Consider the following 21,843-nt stretch of genomic DNA (forward strand, 5'->3'; position numbering starts at 1 on the left):
TGGGAAACAAAACCACTGATTTACCTGTACCCAATTGATCTGTCTTGGACCTACGCAAGAGGATGCGAGTCCGTCACCACCACATCTTCAGCACCCAAACCACCATGAACCCATTGATTGGCACTAATTAACTCAGATATCTGGAAAGCCCCAAAGAAGGCCAACGAAAAAGCCGTCTGAAACAGTATCACCTCATAGCCCGAGGAGCATACATCCTTCAATGCCTCACAGAGCCTGACCAATAATGCAAAAGAAATCAGGTGACGAAAGTCAACAGGCAACTCCCTCTTTTAAGCCCTTTTACCACCTGCCATATGCAAAACAATTTTGTAATGTCAGTCACCTGCAGCAACCGGAACCGGAATGCAAGGACCGACAACCTCTTATCCACAGCAGAAAATGAAAGTCTCTCCAACTTCCAACTCCAAATCCACTCCAACAGATCTCTTTGACACTCCCCATCGCTATCCACTAACCCACTGTTTATCAACCGCTCCTCCCAATCGGCCCACAACTTCGAGTAAGCAGACCACGTACTAGGAGCCAAGGATGCACTTACAAAATTGGCAAGTCCCCTGTTCCAAGGTCCCACAGGGATTCCGGGAATCCTTCCCCTCTATGTCTGCCTGAGGCGCCAGCTCTCGAAAATGCTGCCACTGCTAACGAGAAAGAGCATCAGCAACTACGTTTGCACCCTCGGTATATGTGTAGCACGCACAGAGGACATTCAACCGCATACACTGCAGCACAAAAACTTTCAACATCCTAATCACCGGTGGTGAAGAGGAACGCAAGCTGTTAATGGCGGCCACCACGCCCATATTATCAGTTGAAAAGAGGATAGACCTGTCCCTGATTACATCCTCCCACATAAACAGGGCCACCATCAATCTCCACTCAGAGGGCCATTCAGACGCACACCACTTATTACCCAGAATAGCCCCAAAACCCTTACTACCATCTGCATCCGTTACGAGACCTAGTTCCTCATTGGAGACTCTCGGAGCCTGGATGAAAGCAGATCCATTAAAGTGCGCAAGGAAAACAAACCATACCCGCAGATCCTTCTTAAGCAGTGCAGTAAGTCGTATGAAATGATGAGGCCGACGAATCCCTGCTGTAGCCAGAGAAAGCGGGCGGTAAAAAAACTCTCCCCAAAGGAATAATCCGGTAAGCAAAATTCAATTTTCCCAGAAAAGACTGCATTTCTACCAATTTAACTTTGTTAGCCGATAAGAAGTATTGCAAATCCTGCAGCATGTCCGCAATCTTGCTGCTGGGAAGTCTACATTCCATCAAATCCGAATCAATAGTTATACCTAAAAAAATTAGGTACCGTGACTGGGCCCTCAGATTTTTTCATAGCAATCGGTACACCAAAATCTCCAGCTACTTGATAAAACCTCAGACCTCCCCACAGAAGTAATAACAAAGTCAAAAGAAAATCCATGCAACAGCATGGTGTCCCTCTCCCTACAATCCCTCTCAGTGGCATAGCAACCTAACCAGCTCTCCATCGTTTCCACCCTGATTGGGGACACCCCCTTCCTTAGGCCCATCGGGGCTTACCAGCTGCCCTTTCTTTTTTGAAGGCATGTGAACCCCCACAGCAGGAGCACTCGTGGCTAAACTTGCAGGAGGAACCCCACTTGCACTGACCCTCATTAAATGCAAAGCATGCAGGCGAACTTGTTGTTGCTGACGGTCTGCCGGCCGTTGCTCGAAAGGGCTGTGCCGCCCTTAAAGGAGTCATAACCTTAAACCATAGACCCATATCACGGTCATCCCACTTCATGACAGGCTTAACCGTGAGACGCTGACAAAAATGCTCGTCATACGTCCACCACGCCATACCCACATATGTATGCTGAACCGCGGCTATCTCGTCCAGATAACAAAACAGAGGGCCCATTGCTCAGAAAATTTGTCAGACATGACAATAGCATAAATCACAAAAGCCTGGAACCAGTTCGTAAATGTTCTAGGAAACTTTCTATATCGCTTTTTACGCTCGTCCTTCCTCCAACAGAAGCAAGGAAAACAACTCAATATACTCCCGTTTCCAAATCTTATCCCTAGTCTCCTTACTAAGGTGCATGCCCAATGGACCTATAGAACACAGTCAAGACTGTGATTTAGCAGTATCGGCAACCCGTAATTTGGGGTTGACCCCGTGCTACAGTGGGGACCCCCCGAAATGCCTGGGCCTGGTGCCCCTCCAGGCCCAGCAGGAGCCATTTGCTGTATGCCACCATGGATACCACCAGACCCAACCATCAGAACACCAGTCATTAAAGGTGCCCATGCCTTAGCCGGCAGCGACTGGGGAGGGGCAGATACCATCAAGGACTCAACTTTACATAACAACTCCCTCAACCCTTCCAACAAATAAACAGTAAGCACACTGCCGCCAGGCACCCCCCCACACACAGCACTCAAAACCCCCACAGTGTGTGACCTCCGACATGTCTCACCTGCCACAGCGGTAGTAGCCTGTTCTCCCCTCTTAGGCAGCAGTCCATGAGCTGTCCCCACAACAGATGAGTCCCTGTCCAGAGACCGTGTACAAACTTGCGGCACCTGTGAAACACAATTCTGATGATTAGCCTCCATGAACTCCTGACGGCCGTCTTGGCCTCTATGCCCAGTATGTACTGCCCTAGTGTCACCACCAACATCCCTGTATCGCTTAACACTAGGCACTCCCCTGCTAGAGGTGGTATCTCCCCTCCACTCTCTGTTCTTAAAACCACCCCTGCCTCTACGGAGACTTCCATCCTACATCCCTCTGCCTTTTGCACGCACAACTGAACCTGACCTGCCAGCCGTAGAACTACTGGCTAAAAAGGACACTTTTGCTGAAACTCCTACCCTTCTTCCAGGCTTGGCCTTTACCCTCGATAGTATCCCACCCATAGTTTTTTCCAGCTTACTGGAGCGGTACCAAGTGACCTTACCGCAGACATCACTGACTCACCCAGCCGAGCCGTCATCGGGGTCCAAAGGAAATAGACTCTGTCCATGATTCATCCAGGCAGAAGGAATCCTCTTCACCTCCGTCTGCAGGTCCCCAAACCTCCAGCGGTTCCACAGCTGAGCTTCTAGAGCCCAAAGCTACACCTGAAGTTGAGAGAACATGGTTATTATAATTATCCAACACCTCATCAGCTGCAGAAAGGCCCATCAACCCCCTATCACCAGCAACAGATTGACCCCCAGAACAAACCGTACAATCCCAGCAGAAAGAGTCCCAACACCACTACCTGAAGCTCTATAATTGGGGGAAGGGGGCATAACATCTTCCCCATGAAAACCCACTCTAACCCCAGTAGACACAGCGGGGTTCACCACCGCTGACCTCTCCCTGAACACGGTTACAGGCTGCCTAACCACCAAGCTTCCACTACCCCTATCCGAACCCCTGTCCAAGAATGCCACCTGCCTAGCCACATTTGCAGTTTCTACTGCTCCACCAGCACCGTCCTCCCCAGAGCCCACTACTATCTCAGGCCCAACCGGGCCATGCGACTGGTCCAGTAAGTCCTCACCTGGAGCATCCATCGATGCCCCATGGATGTCCATGACAACCAACGATTGGTGATCCGCTGTCATTCCACCTACAGGGCGCACCTCCTGCGACACACCGGATGGCGTGAAAGTATGGTGGGACAGCCTTCTGGAGTCACTGCTCGGACTTCTTCTTCTGCGCATTCCTCCCTGACTCTGCTCAGGGCTAAACCGATCCAGCGGGCGACAGCGCCGCGTGGGACGGGACCTCACCACTGAAGAAGGCTCCTTTGAGCTCCCTGCTTTGTCCCCAAGGAATATGGATAGCTGCTCCTGCAGCCAGGCCGACCCCTTATCACCGGCATCTTCCCTGAGTTTCCCCAGGATCTTCTCAATCTCCATGACAAAGAAGATAAAACTGAGACTCACAGGCATCCACTATAACACTAACTTTTTATTTTTTGGAATGGCACCAACCTCACGCTCCTGCCCTTTTCTACCCCCCACCGTAACCACTCCTCAAAACCCTCCCAGGGGCCTATCTCCTCCCCTCTGGTCAAACGCCCCTCCTCCTATGCTCCAGCATATACGGGGCATATCTTAAAAGTCAGTTACTTTGCAAATCCATAGCTTTTACCATGCTAACACTTTAATCCTCAGGTCCTTGGGTTCTACACAAACTGGCTTATCCATTGCAGCTTCAAAATCGGGTTCCAGTGTCAGGGAAGAACATTTTTACAAAGCAGCTCCCCCTTAACCCTCCAGAGTGACTGCTGCATCAGCCTCCAAATCTATTTTTTTTTCACTGACTTCCAGAAACCTAAGGACATTGCAATGGCCTATAAGGAATGTCTTAGTGCATTACATAAATAACAGCAGGGGGCGGAGCCAACTGTTGGAGTGGCTGGACGTGTTTAGGTGCAGCTCCTGACTTTAAAAATGAATATACATGTCTTATCTATAAATATACAACTTTTATTTCAGCTATTAAACCCAAGACCCTCTATACTACATGGAGTAGTTTGGTGGTTTTCTGATAGGGTAACTGAGGTGGATGAACCTTCAGTGGAAAAGGGCTCCTTCCCTGCCTGCCAACCACTCTGCAGATCGTGGTCTGTGTAGACTAGGTCGAGAGTACAATAAAATCCACAGAATTACTAAGACACAGCAGCACTGGGGACTCTGAGCTCGGTTTGACAGATAGAAGGAGACTTCTCGAGACATTGCAGTCAGCTGCAGACCTACAGCCGACTCCTCTTACATCCGATGGCAGCTCCTCCATAGAAACATGTGTCTCACCTTTGGCTTCTCGCTGGGGATATGCGGCCAGCTCCCCGGCATGGAGCCTAATCTCAGCACTCCCTTACGCCCGCTCTGGATACCAAGGTGTGAAGGCGCGGAGCACTTGGTGCAGCATTGAGACCCAAACTAGCTCCCTACACGTTGCAGAATACTCAGTGGAGCTAACTGAGAAACATGAGACTTCTATACATGTCAACTGGAACCTCGAGAAGCTATGTGATTATTGTGCTCTGGTCAGCAGGAATGGGATGGTCCATGTGTGCTGAGAACATGCAGGTTTGACATATTTTGTACACCATGCCGGACTTGAAATTGGGAATTGGTTGAGGACCACCAGAAACTGTGCCAAACGGTTGTAACAGACATTACTTATTAGTAATTATATCCGGAAGGACTTGTTGAATGCTCACACTTTTTAAACTACTGTTAGAAGTTAAAATATGTTTATCTTGATCTTAACTGTTCCCAAACAGGTATGGCGGACACTATCCAATAGTAACTATAACCCGGACGACTTGCTGAATGTTCAAGCTCACTATACTTTATTTAGCAGCTATTTAGGGTTTATCTTGCAGTTAGCTAGTCCCACAGATATGCTCTTCACTAACCTGAGAGTCCAATAGCATGACAACAAAAAGTTTTAAATTTAACTCGGTACTCTTAGCTTACATATTTCTGTTAGAAATGCATTTTGACTTACAGTTATGCTATCTATAATTGTCTTACGTTTGTTATCTATGTTCTTGGTATTTACAGAGATTTATTTTCCCTCTATATAGATGTAGGGGAACCTCTCCTACATAAAGATTAATGCTCTTTTAGAGCTTACTAAGAGACTCCACTAAATGTAATCGCAGATATCACTACCACAAGCCTTCCTTCTAAAACGCTTCTCTATTGGAACAAATGGTTTCTTGTATTGCAATATTACTTATATATAATTGTGGAGGCTATTCATTGTGGAGGCTATTCATTGAGGATGCTACAGCTCCCCTTGTCTGCTCTCATCTTTTAGAGATCTATGACTCCTTCTAATATACACTAATTTTTTAGGTTGCTGTGTTGGTCTAAGGTTATATTCTTCTCCCTGCTATTTACTAAAAGTTTACATATAGTAATGTTAAATTTTTATATCAAGCCTGTTTGTTATCTGTATGTTACTGATTCCACTTGGAGTTATTTTATTGTATTAAGGATGTGAGGCTGTTACTATTATATGCTGTGCCCTCTCACATGCGCCTGTCAGGTGATAGTCCACTCATAGGCCACCGTGCGGTGAGGTCAGAGATTAGTGAGGCACTCACTATGATACGCCCAAGTAGCACATATATGAGCCCATAGAGATATCTTAAATGTACGATAAAATTAGCAGGTTGCACAATGACACAAAATGAGAGGCTGCAGCACAAACACATGCACTCACATATAGTGTAGAAGCTAGTAAGAACAAAGGACAGGAAGTGTGAGAGGCTCAAATCATCCTAATTCACATATAGTGTGGGGAGAGAGAGATACACACAAACACACATATATACTGTATATATATATATATATATATATATATATATATATATATATATATATATATATATATAGGGAGGTATTTCTAGTATTGAGATATGTTGTAGTGCATCAGACTCCCCTATTGCAGCCAGCTTTAACACCCTGCACACTTTGGCAACTTACATGTACTACATTCTTGGGTATTAACATGGTAAAGAATGCCAAAATCCACACCATTAATAGTTATGTACTATTGCTTCAGTAACCAATTTTTCTATGTGTATAACACATTTGCTCAATCACTATTTTTTTCTAGTGGTGCCTTTCTATTCAACACTTTGCAGGTATTTCTTGTATAGTAAGACCCACCTTCTATACAAGATAGGGCTTGATAGAAGTCTTCCTAAGAACATAGGTAAATCCCACCCATCAACTGATATAAGTCAAATTTATAGGCTAGATGCATCCCTTTTAAAGTCTCTGTATTATAGACTTGCCTGAACAAATATCAGAATCACAATATACAATGCCAAATAATATAATTATATTTTACGATACAGTACCATTCCCAGGAGTAGCCATATATCGTCCTAGTTCATTACCATTGTTCTTAGAGTTAGTAGATATAAGGCTAAGAGTAGCCTCTTGATATTAATAGCCGGATATATGTCTCATTTCACAAATAGTTGTAAATGCAATAATCTCCTCCTGTCTCCTTTAGGCGGACTTCACGTTCAGTGTTTGCTATATGCCGTTAAAAAGTTATTGTTACGTGCTCCTGCAGTTTTACTCAGAATGTGGCGTGGTTATACTGCAACTGGGAAAACCATCCCAATTTTGCTATAGCGAGCCTCTATCAATATAATCCCTAGAAATTACAATGTGTGCAATAGCTTTCTACTTCTTTGTTATACTTGCTATCTATAAGCATCTTTATATTTATAGGTCCTATATAGTGAATACAATACACTGTGCACTGCGGATGGTTTTCATACTATTTACCATTACTGTACTTCTTATGTTACGTATTAACATCCTTGGCTGAATAGTGGTATATATGCCTTAATTTTCAATATCTTGGATAGTCTATCTCACAAATTCATCAGTAGCACATAAGTAAGACCAAGTGTTAGATCTCGTTAAAGTATGAAACCTCCCCCATAGCTACTTTCACTCTATATCATTGCAATTGCCCCCTCATAACTTATATTGCACTAAAATTTCCCACTCACCTTTCTCCCCTATGCCACTACAGCCTAAAATATGTGCTATCTCATTTAAGGCTCTGTATTTTTTTATTGTATTGCCTTCTATTTTGTTGTTCATGTTGTATGTATTCTACTCCTTAAACAATTTTATTTGTGCATTTGTACAGTATACATATTATACAAAAAATATAAACAGGTATTTGTAAATCACAAACATGTGATAGTTCTTTAAAAAAAAACAATCCTAAAAACACAGAGATAAAAAGACAGCAGCACTTGCCTGATCAGACTAACACCAATAGGTGATATTAGTTTAAAGAAATATCACATTTTTATGTTTAAAAATTGTGATTACATAATTGTGATTTACAAATACCTGTTTATATATTTTTGTATAATATGTATACTCTACAATGCACAAATAAAATTGTTTTATGGTTATATTTTTGGGGTTCCAATATTACACACTTTTTATATTTTTGGGGTTCCAATATTAGACTATTTTTATATAGAGCTGTCTTTTTAATCCTAAATTTTATCTTTTTGGTTGTAGATAGCTATTGATACATTGGCCTCTAGTTATCAAGCCGTCAACTGCAAATACGCTGGAATTCCGCAGCGTATTATCAAGCCCTACAGCCCGGCAAAAGTAGAATTTAGTAATGTAACCTATGATCCGCCGGACTCAGTCCAACACAGATCGATAGTTACGTCACTACAGATGTTCCGAACGCAAGTTCGGCACAATCTGACTACTTTTGGTAGTTATCAAAGAACAACCAGGTACGCTCGCCACTATTCCGGGCCAGTGTACCTGGTTTTCAATCCGCCGCCCTGGAGGCGGCAGATCCCATAGGAATCAATGTTAGTCTGACAGCAGCGAGAGCTCATGTTCGCTGCTGCCCGATATCCCATTGATTCCTATGGGAAGTGTCTGCACCTAACACCCTAACATGTACCCCAAGTCTAAACACCCCTAATCTGCCCCCCCTACACCGCCACCATCTACTTTATACTTATTAACCCCTAAACCGCCGCTCCCGGACCCCGCCGCTACTAAATAAACTTACTAACCCCTAAACCGCCGCTCCCAGACCCCGCCACAACTATAATAAATATATTAACCTCTAAACCGCCGCTCCCGGACCCCGCCGCCACCTATATTAAACTTATTAACCCCTATCATGCCCCCCTATACCGCCGCCACCACATATATTAAACTTATTAACCCCTAAACCTAAGTCTAACACTAACACCCCCCTAACTTTAATATTATTTTAATAAATCTAACTAAAACTTACTATTATGAACTAAATTATTCCTATTTAAAAATAAATACTTACCTGTAAAATAAACCCTAAGATAGCTACAATATAATTAATAATTATATTGTAGCTATTTTAGGATTTATTTTTATTTTAAAGGCAACTTTGTATTTATTTTAACCAGGTACAATAGTTATTAAATAGTTATTAACTATTTAATAACTACCTAGCTAAAATACTTACAAAATTACATGTAAAATAAATCCTAACCTAAGTTACAATTAAACCTAACACTACACTATCATTAAAATAATTACATAAATTAACTACAATTACCTAAAATTAAATTCAATTAAATAAACTAAACTATAGTACAAAAAAACCCCCACTAAATTACAGAAAAAAAAATGCAAGACGTTTAAACTAATTACACCTAATCTAAGCCCCCTAATAAAATAATAAAACCCCCCAAAATAAAAATAAAATGCCCTACCCTATTCTAAATTACAAAGTAACCAACTCTTTTACCAGCCCTTAAAAGGGCTTTTTGCGGGGCATTGCCCCAAAGTAATCAGCTCTTTTACCTGTAAAAAAAATACAACCCCCCCAACATTAAAACCCACCACCCACATACCCCTACTCTAACCCACCCAAACCCCCCTTAAAAAAACCTAACACTAACCCCCTGAAGATCTCCCTACCTTGAGTCGTCTTCGCTCAGCCGAGCCGAATTCTTCATCCAAGCGGGGCAAGAAGAGGTCCTCCATCCGGCCGAAGTCTTCATCCAAGCGGGGCAAGAAGATGTCCTCCATCCGGTAGAAGTCTTCATCCAAGCGGGGCAGAAGAGGTCCTCCATCCGGTAGAAGTCTTCATCCAAGCGGGGCAGAAGAGGTCCTCCATCCGGTAGAAGTCTTCATCCAAGCGGTGTCTTCAATCTTCATCCAACCGCGGCTCCATCTTCCAGACCTCCGACGCGGAACATCCTGCTGGCCCGACGGACTAAAGACGAATGAAGGTTCCTTTAAGGGACATCATCCAAGATGGCATTCCTCGAATTCCGATTGGCTGATAGGATTCTATCAGCCAATCGGAATTAAGGTAGGAAAAATCAGATTGGCTGATTCAATCAGCCAATCGTATTGACCTCGCATTCTATTGGCTGATCGGAACAGCCAATAGAATGCAAGGTCAATCCGATTGGCTGATTGAATCAGCCAATCGGATTTTTCCTACCTTAATTCCGATTGGCTGATAGAATCCTATCAGCCAATCGGAATTCGAGGGACGACATCTTGGATGACGTCCCTTAAAGGAAAATAAAATGTTATTGTGTATGTTAAAGGCGCCTATAAACACATAGATAAAGATATTCCATTGTGGGTGATAAAATGTGATAAATAAAAAATGATATAATATATAATAGTGATATACCACAAAAAATAAAACTCACTATTGGTGTGCCTAGTTATTTAAACACATAAATACAGTGAAATATAATAATCATAGATAGTACAGTGCAATAAAATGTTCGTATGCAAAGCAATAATTAGGTAAATTCAAACCACAAACTTGGTCCCCCAAATAGAGTGTATCAAGGAAATAAGTCCTTAATGATCGTAAGTAGAAAAGAAAAGTGGCAGCAAAACTTCTTCAAATGTTGTTAGACAAACAAGCAGGGATCTGTAGATAGTGAAAGAAGAAGAGAAGAAGGCGCCACAATAGTGCTCTATCAATGAGGATTAAACAATCACGCGCAAGATAAATGCACACTTACAGGATCCAGAGCACTTGAGAAGTGCCACAGGTACAATCTGAACTATTTCAGCTGTTCAGCAAGCTGTCCTTTTGTGTGAGCTGCAACGCCAAACCCGCTGTTCTCTTGTGCTCAACTTTAATGCACCTTTTGTTGACTAGCTACCTCTGAAGAGAACAGCGGGTTTGGCGTTGCAGCTCACAAGAAAGGACAGCTTGCTGAACAGCTGAAATAGTTCAGATCGTACCTGTGGCACTTCTCAAGTGCTCTGGATCCTGTAAGTGTGCATTTATCTTGCGCGTGATTGTTTTATCCTCATTGATAGAGCACTATTGTGGCGCCTTCTTCTCTTCTTCTTTCACTATCTACACATCCCTTAAAAGAACCTTCATTCGTCTTTAGTCCGTCGGGCCAGCAGGATGTTCCGCGTCGGAGGTCTGGAAGATGGAGCCGCAGTTGGATGAAGATTGAAGACATCGCTTGGATGAAGACTTCTACCGGATGAAGGACCTCTTCTGCCCCGCTTGGATGAAGACTTCTACCGGATGGAGGACCTCTTCTTGCCTCGCTTGGATGAAGACTTCGGCCGGATGGAGGACCTCTTCTTGCCCCGCTTGGATGAAGAATTCGGCTCGGCTGAGTGAAGACGACTCAAGGTAGGGAGATCTTCAGGGGGTTAGTGTTAGTTTTTTTTAAGGGGGTTTTGGGTGGGTTAGAGTAGGGGTATGTGGGTGGTGGGTTTTAATGTTGGGGGGGTTGTATTTTTTTTTTACAGGTAAAAGAGCTGATTACTTTGGGGCAATGCCCCCGCAAAAAGCCCTTTTAAGCCCTTTTGTAATTTTGTATAGGGTAGGGCATTTTTTTTATTTTGGGGGGCTTTATTATTTTATTAGGGGGCTTAGATTAGGTGTAATTAGTTTAAACGTCTTGTATTTTTTTTCTTTTCTGTAATTTAGTGGGTTTTTTTTTTACTATAGTTTAGTTTATTTAATTGAATTTAATTTTAGGTAATTGTAGTTAATTTATGTAATTATTTTAATGATAGTGTAGTGTTAGGTTTAATTGTAACTTAGGTTAGGATTTATTTTACAGGTAATTTTATAAGTATTTTAGCTAGTAGTTATTAAATTGTTAATAACTATTTAATAACTATTGTACCTGGTTAAAATAAATACAAAGTTGCCTGTAAAATAAAAATAAATCCTAAAATAGCTACAATATAATTATTAATTATATTGTAGCTATCTTAGGCCTAGATTTGGAGTTCGGCGGTAGCCGTGAAAACCAGCGTTAGAGGCTCCTAACGCTGGTTTTGGGCGCCCGCTGGTATTTGGAGTCAGTGATTAAAGGGTCTAACGCTCACTTTTCAGCCGCGACTTTTCCATACCGCAGATCCCCCTACGCCATTTGCGTAGCCTATCTTTTCAATGGGATCTTTCTAACGCCGGTATTTAGAGTCGTTTCTGAAGTGAGCGTTAGAGCTCTAACGACAAAACTCCAGCCGCCTGAAAATAGCAGGAGTTAAGAGCTTTCTGGCTAACGCCGGTTCATAAAGCTCTTAACTACTGTACCCTAAAGTACACTAACACCCATAAACTACCTATGTACCCCTAAACCGAGCTCCCCCCACATCGCCGCCACTCGATTAAAATTTTTAACCCCTAATCTGCCGACCGCCACCTACGTTATACTTATGTACCCCTAATCTGCTGCCCCTAACCCCGCCGACCCCTGTATTACATTTATTAACCCCTAACCTGCCCCCCACAACGTCGCCGCCAGCTACTTAAAATAATTAACCCCTAATCTTCCGACCGCAAATCGCCGCCACCTACGTTATCCCTATGTACCCCTAATCTGCTGCCCTAACATCGCCGACCCCTATATTATATTTATTAACCCCTAATCTGCCCCCCACAACATCGCCGCCACCTACCTACACTTATTAACTCCTAATCTGCCGAGCGGACCTGAGCGCTACTATAATAAAGTTATTAACCCCTAATCCGCCTCACTAACCCTATCATAAATAGTATTAACCCCTAATCTGCCCTCCCTAACATCGCCGACACCTACCTTCAATTATTAACCCCTAATCTTCCGATCGGAGCTCACCGCTATTCTAATAAATGTATTAACCCCTAAAGCTAAGTCTAACCCTAACACTAACACCCCCCTAACTTAAATATAATTTACATCTAACGAAATTAATTAACTCTTATTAAATAAATTATTCCTATTTAAAGCTAAATACTTACCTGTAAAATAAATCCTAATATAGCTACAATATAAATTATAATTACATTGTAGCTATTTTAGGATTAATATTTATTTTACAGGCAACTTTGTAATTATTTTAACCAGGTACAATAGCTATTAAATAGTTAAGAACTATTTAATAGTTACCTAGTTAAAATAATAACAAATTTACCTGTAAAATAAATCCTAACCTAAGATATAATTAAACCTAACACTACACTATCAATAAAAAAATTAAATAAACTACCTACAATTACCTACAATTAACCTAACACTACACTATCAATAAATTAATTAAACACAATTCCTACAAATAAATACAATTAAATAAACTAGCTAAAGTACCAAAAATAAAAAAGAACTAAGTTACAAAAAATAAAAAAATATTTACAAACATAAGAAAAATATTACAACAATTTTAAACTAATTACACCTACTCTAAGCCCCCTAATAAAATAACAAAGCCCCCCAAAATAAAAAATTCCCTACCCTATTCTAAATTAAAAAAGTTACAAGCTCTTTTACCTTACCAGCCCTGAACAGGGCCCTTTGCGGGGCATGCCCCAAGAAGTTCAGCTCTTTTGCCTGTAAAAGAATAAATACAATACCCCCCCCCCCCAACATTACAACCCACCACCCACATACCCCTAATCTAACCCAAACCCCCCTTAAATAAACCTAACACTAAGCCCCTGAAGATCTTCCTACCTTGTCTTCACCATCCAGGTATCACCGATCCGTCCTGGCTCCAACATCTTCATCCAACCCAAGCGGGGGTTGGCGATCCATAATCCGGTGCTGAAGAGGTCCAGAAGAGGCTCCAAAGTCTTCCTCCTATCCGGCAAGAAGAGGACATCCGGACCGGCAAACATCTTCTCCAAGCGGCATCTTCGATCTTCTTCCATCCGGAGCGAAGCGGCAGGATCCTGAAGACCTCCAGCGCGGAACATCCATCCGGACCGACGACTGAACGACGAATGACTGTTCCTTTAAGGGACGTCATCCAAGATGGCGTCCCTCGAATTCCGATTGGCTGATAGGATTCTATCAGCCAATCGGAATTAAGGTAGGAATTTTCTGATTGGCTGATGGAATCAGCCAATCAGAATCTAGTTCAATCCGATTGGCCGATCCAATCAGCCAATCAGATTGAGCTCGCATTCTATTGGCTGATCGGAACAGCCAATAGAATGCAAGCTCAATCTGATTGGCTGATTGGATCAGCCAATCGGATTGAACTTGATTCTGATTGGCTGATTCCATCAGCCAATCAGAAAATTCCTACCTTAATTCCGATTGGCTGATAGAATCCTATCAGCCAATCGGAATTCGAGGGACGCCATCTTGGATGACGTCCCTTAAAGGAACAGTCATTCGTCGTTCAGTCGTCGGTCCGGATGGATGTTCCGCGCTGGAGGTCTTCAGGATCCTGCCGCTTCGCTCCGGATGGAAGAAGATCGAAGATGCCGCTTGGAGAAGATGTTTGCCGGTCCGGATGTCCTCTTCTTGCCGGATAGGAGGAAGACTTTGGAGCCTCTTCTGGACCTCTTCAGCACCGGATTATGGATCGCCAACCCCCGCTTGGGTTGGATGAAGATGTTGGAGCCAGGACGGATCGGTGATACCTGGATGGTGAAGACAAGGTAGGAAGATCTTCAGGGGCTTAGTGTAAGGTTTATTTAAGGGGGGTTTGGGTTAGATTAGGGGTATGTGGGTGGTGGGTTGTAATGTTGGGGGGGGGTATTGTATTTATTCTTTTACAGGCAAAAGAGCTGAACTTCTTGGGGCATGCCCCGCAAAGGGCCCTGTTCAGGGCTGGTAAGGTAAAAGAGCTTGTAACTTTTTTAATTTAGAATAGGGTAGGGAATTTTTTATTTTGGGGGGCTTTGTTATTTTATTAGGGGGCTTAGAGTAGGTGTAATTAGTTTAAAATTGTTGTAATATTTTTCTTATGTTTGTAAATATTTTTTTATTTTTTGTAACTTAGTTCTTTTTTATTTTTGGTACTTTAGCTAGTTTATTTAATTGTATTTATTTGTAGGAATTGTGTTTAATTAATTTATTGATAGTGTAGTGTTAGGTTAATTGTAGGTAATTGAAGGTAGTTTATTTAATTTTTTTATTGATAGTGTAGTGTTAGGTTTAATTATATCTTAGGTTAGGATTTATTTTACAGGTAAATTTGTTATTATTTTAACTAGGTAACTATTAAATAGTTCTTAACTATTTAATAGCTATTGTACCTGGTTAAAATAATTACAAAGTTGCCTGTAAAATAAATATTAATCCTAAAATAGCTACAATGTAATTATAATTTATATTGTAGCTATATTAGGATTTATTTTACAGGTAAGTATTTAGCTTTAAATAGGAATCATTTATTTAATAAGAGTTAATTTATTTCGTTAGAATAAAATTATATTTAACTTAGGGGGGTGTTAGGGTTAGGGTTAGAATTAGCTTTAGGGGTTAATACATTTATTAGAATAGCGGTGAGCTCCGGTCGTCAGATTAGGAGTTAATAAGTGTAGGTAGGTGTCGGCGATGTTAGGGAGGGCAGATTAGGGGTTAATACTATTTATGATAGGGTTAGTGATGCGGATTAGGGGTTAATAACTTTATTATAGTAGCGCTCAGGTCCGCTCGGCAGATTAGGGGTTAATAAGTGTAGGCAGGTGTCGGCGACGTTGTGGGGGGCAGATTAGGGGTTACTAAATATAATATAGGGGTCGGCGATGTTAGGACAGCAGATTAGGGGTACATAGGGATAATGTAAGTAGCGGCGGTTTACGGAGCGGCAGATTAGGGGTTAAAAAAAATATGCAGGGGTCAGCGATAGCGGGGGCGGCAGATTAGGGGTTAATAAGTGTAAGGGTAGGGGTGTTTAGACTCGGGGTACATGTTAGGGTGTTAGGTGCAGACGTAGGAAGTGTTTCCCCATAGGAAACAATGGGGCTGCGTTAGGAGCTGAACGCTGCTTTTTTGCAGGTGTTAGGTTTTTTTCCAGCTCAAACAGCCCCATTGTTTCCTATGGGAGAATCGTGCACGAGCACGTTTTTGAGGCCGGCCGCGTCCGTAAGCAACTCTGGTATCGAGAGTTGCATTTGCGGTAAAAATGCTCTACGCTCCTTTTTTGGAGCCTAACGCAGCATTTGTTTGAACTCTCGATACCAGAGTTAATTTTATGGTGCGGCCAGAAAAAAGCCCGCGGAGCGTTAACAGCCCTTTTACCGCCAAACTCCAAATCTAGGCCTTAGGGTTTATTTTACAGGTAAGTATTTATTTTTAAATAGGAATAATTTAGTTAATAATAGTAAGTTTTATTTAGATTTATTAAAATAATATTATAGTTAGAGGGGTGTTAGTGTTAGACTTAGGTTTAGGGGTTAATAAGTTTAATATATGTGGCGGCGGTATAGGGGGCAGGATAGGGGTTAATAAGTTTAATATAGGTGGCGGCGAGGTCTGGGAGCGGCGGTTTAGGTGTTAAACATTTAATTTAGTTGTGGCGGGGTCTGGGAGCAGCGGTTTAGGGGTTAATGAGTTTAATGTTGGTGGCTGCGGTGTAGTGGGGGGAAGGATAGGGGTTAATAAATGTAATGTAGGAGGCGGTGGGCTCCGGGTGCGGCGGTTTAGGTGTTAAACAATTTATTTAGTTGCGGCGGGATCCGCAGGATAGGGGTTAATAACTTTAATATAGGTGGCGGCGGTATAGGGGCGGCATATTAGGGGTTAATAGGTATAATGTAGGTGGCGGCGGGGTCCGGGAGCGGCGGTTTAGGGGTTAATACATTTATTAGAGTTGCGGAGGGGTCCAGGAGTGGCGGTTTAGGGGGTAATAACTTTATTATAGTTGCGGCGGGGTCCGGGAGCGGCAGTTTAGGGGGTAATAAGTTTATTTAGGTGCGGGGGGCTCCGGGAGCAGTGGTTTAGGGGGTAAAACAGTATAGTGTGGGTGCTTAGTGACAGGCTAGCAAGAAAGCTGCCAAGAAGCCGATGAGCAGCGAGATCTATGACTGTCAGTTAACAACAGTCCACTGCTCATCACTCCGTACTTGGTGCGCGGCTTCTTGACAGCTTTCTTGATAACTTTGGCGAACGTATTCAGGTCCGCGGCAGCGATGGTAGGCGATCTTAGGCGAGCGTATTGGGCCGGCGAATGCAGGAAAGTAGACGGCTTCATAACTAGAGGCCATTGTCCGTATATTATAACATAGTTGTTAAAATTATAAATATCAAATATAAAAATTATAACACTAGGTGGTGCTCTCTAATATCTTCTAAAATGTATTCTACTCCTCTATCGACCTGTGGAATGCTGATTCACATTATAAACAATATAATTATAATAACTGTTATTCAAAGGACCATAGTCTTTAATATTAATAAATATTTCTTTTTTATTTTAGATAAGGCCCCAAGCAACGTAGAAGCTTGTCAGTTAAAACCAAACTGTCAAGTGGTCACACTCACCTTAAAAAAGTTGGGACAAGAGGTTGACGTGGATTTAATTCCTATTATCTTCAATCATTTTAGTCAATGGTTGCAGAAGTGGCCGCGGGTCATGTGGCCATCAGACTCCACAGTGAGAACTTTGAAGGTCTTGGGAATAGATGTGGTTAATACGAACAAATGGAAGTGAGTATTGTACATTTGAAGAGGGTTGCTTTTTTTTTGCTTTGTTTTTTAGAGATAAGCATATGGTATTCTGAAAAATTCAGATTGGTCCACATTTTGCTGATTTGCCAAGTTGTCTGTGACTTAAACACCCAAATACATTATTGGACAAAATGGACGAAGACTGAATGATTGCTTGACTAATTTGATTTGTTCATTCGTTTGTGATGTTTGGTCCCAAACAAGTGCAGTAATGGGAGGAAGGAATTATAGTGTTTGGCCAATCAGCTCCTTTGCATCTAATGATGTACAGAAGGTCTGACCATTCATGTGTCTAAAGTCCCCTGCCCAATCCTGCCATAGTATTACTAATTACTGTTGTTAAGGGCAGCTGATCAGGCACTAAATGTTGGATTTTAGTCATTCAGGCTTTTCTATTCAAGGCTTAGAGGCCCATTTATCAAGCTCCGTATGGATCTTGTGGGCCTGTGTTTCTGGCGAGTCTTCAGACTCACCAGAAACAGCAGTTATGAAGCAGCGGTCACAAAGACCGCTGCTCCATAACCCTGTCTGCCTGCTCTGAGCAGGCGAACAGGAATCGCCACAATTCAACCCGATCGAGTATGATCGGGTTGATTGACACCTCCCTGCTGGTGGCAGATTGGCCGCGAGTCTGCAGGGGGTGGTGTTGCACCAGCAGCTCTTGTGAGCTGCTGGTGCAATGTTGAATATGGAGAGCGTATTGCTCTCCGCATTCAGCGAGGTCTTGCGGATCACTTTGATACATAGGCCTCTTAATCTAGCATAGGGAGTTGGGAGAGGAGGCGCAGACATTTTTAATAACTTTGACTAAACCTATTGGAATGTGCAGTTGTGTGACTTGCATGTGTGAGCTAGTCATTGACTCAAATTCAGTCATAGGGGTCAATTTATTATTGACCAAATTGTGCCAATTCACCCTGTTTCCGTGCGAGCCTTCAAGCTCGCCGGAAACAGGAGTTAAGAAGCAGCGGTTTATAGACCGCTGCTCCTTAACTCATATGCCACCTCTGAAAAAGCAGGGGATTGACACCCCCTGCTAGCGGCCACGAATCTGCAGAGGACGGTATTGCACAAGCAGTTCATTAGAACTGCTTGTGCAATGCTGAATATGGACAGCGTATGCTGTCCGCATTCAGCGATGTCTTGCGGACATGATACGCCAAACTTTAATAAATTGACCCTCAGGCCCCTATTTAACAAAGGTCTGGCAGACCTGATCCGACAGTACGGATCAGGTCCGCCAGACCTCGCTGAATGCGGAGAGCAATACGCTCTCCTTAGTCAGCATTGCACTAGCAGCTCACAAAAGCTGCTGGTGCAACGCCACCCCCTGCAGACTCGCAGGGAGGTGTCTTTTGACTGCTGCTTCATAACTGCTGTTTCTGGTGAGTCTGAAGACTCGCCAGAAACACGGTCCCACAAGATCCATACTGAGCTTGATAAATGGGCCCCATAGAGTTGTATGTTCTGCTAACATTGAAAGGTTCTTTTAATTGTTCCAATCTTACAGTGCTAGATTGTTGTTAATATTAGTTGTCTATATTTGCTGTTCCTATTGGAAATAACTGTAAAAAATATTCATCCAAAATTCATCTGAAATTAATGCCCACATTGATGAAATTCAGCTGAACTGAATGTTTAGAAAATCTGAAACAACTCTTTCAGATGAAATACATTTTTTGTTCATGCACATATCTAGTAATTTTATTAAAATATTTGATCCTAGAGAAGTGGATTGCAAAATATATTGAGCTAGATTACAAGTGGCTGGTTATTGTTACTGCAATGGTAAAGTTCAACACACTAAGATCTGTGCAAATCCAGACCTTAGTTTGTTCACTAAGAATAAATTCGGTTGTGAAAAGAGCCGAATGCCATGAGCGTCCGCCTACTTCCACATTTGAATCTTAATGAAGGATCCAAATGGCTATGTCTTTTAATAGTATAGCGCTGTGTAGGTTTATATATAAACAAATGTAGTTTTCTATCCTTTTCATTCATGCAGGCTGCTGTTGAGTCATTCAGTTCTGTTCTGAATGAAGAAGTAACCAATGTTCAGGCGAATAGTCATTTGTCCGAATAAGAATGCACAACCCTAATTGACGGCACTTGTGCAGGGAAATAGTGAAGAGGTTGCTTGAGGAAAGACGCTGCCTGGAAAAGCAATGGCTGCAACTCTGTTGCAATCTACAATAATGTGCGCCAGAGAAAAAATAATACAATTAACTATTTGTACAGCCCCTTATCTGCTCTCCTCTTTCTCATAGCAACCCTAAGGGCCCCTGGCACCCTTGGGCAGCTGCCTGGTTCACCAGTCCCTAAAAACAGCCCTTAGTTCTGTATCTAAGCCATCTTCACTTGCTTATTATCTATGGAGCAAATGACAAGGGACTAGAGGTTAGGTTAATGCTGTTTTAACTGATATTCAAACATAAGAGAGGAAGGAAAAAGAAACTGGTATTTGCCTATATATATATTAAAGGAACACTAAAGTCAAAATTATACGTGAACAGGTAAAACTTTCGGTTCGGCCGAATCTTTCGTTCCAAATATTCAAAATACTTTGTATTTCGATTATTTGACACCTGTTCTGTTCAGTATTTCTCTAGTTTTAAACTAAATGAGTACCGACCATTTGTGGAACTTCTAGATTTGTTTTTATAAAACGAATGTCCATGTTCAACTGCTACAGCTAAAAAAGTCCACCTGTATAGTCTACTAAGGGGCCGAATTATCAAGCTCCGAATGGAGCTTGAAGCTCCGTGTTTCTGGGGAGCCTTCAGGCTTGCTGGAAACACAAGTTATGAAGCAGCGGTCTAAAGACTGCTGCTCCATAACCTGTCTGTCTGCTCTGAGGAGGCGGACAGAAATCGACAGAAATTAACTTGATAGAATACGATCGGGTTGATTGACACCCCCTGCTAGCGGCCGATTTGCCACGAATCTGCAGGGGGCGGTATTGCACCAGCAGTTCACAAGAACGGCTGGTGCAATGATAAATGCCGAGAGAGTATGCTGTCTGCATTTATCGATGTGCAGAGGACATGATCCTCAATATATCCGCTCGTACAATAATAATTCGGCCCCTAAAATACTTACCAAAGTATACTGGAGAGCAGCACTAACCTGTTTCTCCTTCACAGAGTCCCGGCTGAGCCAACAGGAGGTTTAGTGCGGTGGCTCCCAGGGCCTGACATGACTAAGGACTAGAGGCCCAAAACCTTGTCTTTTTCCTTTGATGTCTCAATAAAGATGGAAGTTTTTGTATAAGTGGTGAGTGCTGCTATATTTTTGGACAACACTGGCAGAGGAAACAGGAGGCATGAGGGGATGAAACTGGAAAGGTTGAATCTGCAGCAAATACATTATCTTGCACAGGTCAGCATTCTGCAGAGAACCTGGCCTGCTGACCATAAATTGATAGACATACAGACACTAACATAGATAAACAGACTGCACATACTATATACTCGCAGAGATTACAAGTTGCGTGCTGACTGCAGCACGTGCATAATATGTTTTTTCTTTGGGCTCCCTCGAGCATCTTCAGCCTCGCTAGACTCATCAGTCCTTTTTACTATTTAATAATATAAGGACTAGTGAGGCTAGCGAGGCTGAAGATGCTCGAGGGAGCCCATAGAAAAAACATATTGTGCACGTGCTGCAATCAGTGCGCGACTTGTAATCTATCCGACTGTTGGTGTATAAAATAAAGTCATTGGGCTTATCCTACTTCAAGATGTTTCACAAACACTTTTAATTGCAAGGACTATGTTCCTTTGTGTCTACATATGGATTTACTTAGCAAACCTCCTCTCAGCTATCTCTGGAAGAACTAAAAGGAATTCCAATCAGAGAGAAAACAGGAAGTTGGAAGGACATGACTCTTCCCTGCTTGATGAGCACATTTTTTCTTTGGTGAAACAATGAACCTTTTTTAAAACAACTTTAAAATAACTAAACTGTACTCGCATGAACACATGTTTAATGTCAAGACCTATGGTGTCCATACTTTGATTTTAATTCACATGGTGCATAGCCAGCTAAGCTTCAGTTTCTCACACCCTCCTTTCTTCCCCTCTCCTTCCTTTCCAGGGCAGGCTGAGACCTCTGTGTCTGACAGCAATTCCAGACTCCTCTTCTGTCACAGAGTCTCACTCACTTAAGGTGCAATAATCGTATTTCTGCTGAGGGGAACTAAATAACCTCAGAGCAAGCCACACAGAAATGTAAGCACCATGTGTTCCACACCATGTGGGGCGATCACACAGCAGGACCGCTGACAAGCTTGCAGTTAGTGTATTGTAGGAAGTGTTACTGCCCATTACCAGAGGATTTCACTTTCCCTCTAACCAGACTGTGCACCAGTTCCTCCCACCAGCAGCAG

General features: G+C 42.5%; 1 protein-coding gene across 1 annotated transcript in view; it reads left to right on the plus strand.

Annotated features, from left to right (window-relative positions):
• The window catches only part of LOC128667062 (protein mab-21-like 3), an 89,862-nt gene that overhangs the window by 39,935 nt on the left and 28,084 nt on the right, over positions 1-21,843 (plus strand). Inside the window, exon 5 of the mRNA XM_053721946.1 lies at positions 17,207-17,435. Coding sequence (XP_053577921.1) covers positions 17,207-17,435 — 229 coding nt within the window. The remainder of the gene's footprint in view (positions 1-17,206; positions 17,436-21,843) is intronic.

Source organism: Bombina bombina, chromosome 7, assembly GCF_027579735.1.
Source record: "Bombina bombina isolate aBomBom1 chromosome 7, aBomBom1.pri, whole genome shotgun sequence".
NCBI classification, from domain to species: Eukaryota; Metazoa; Chordata; class Amphibia; order Anura; family Bombinatoridae; genus Bombina; species Bombina bombina.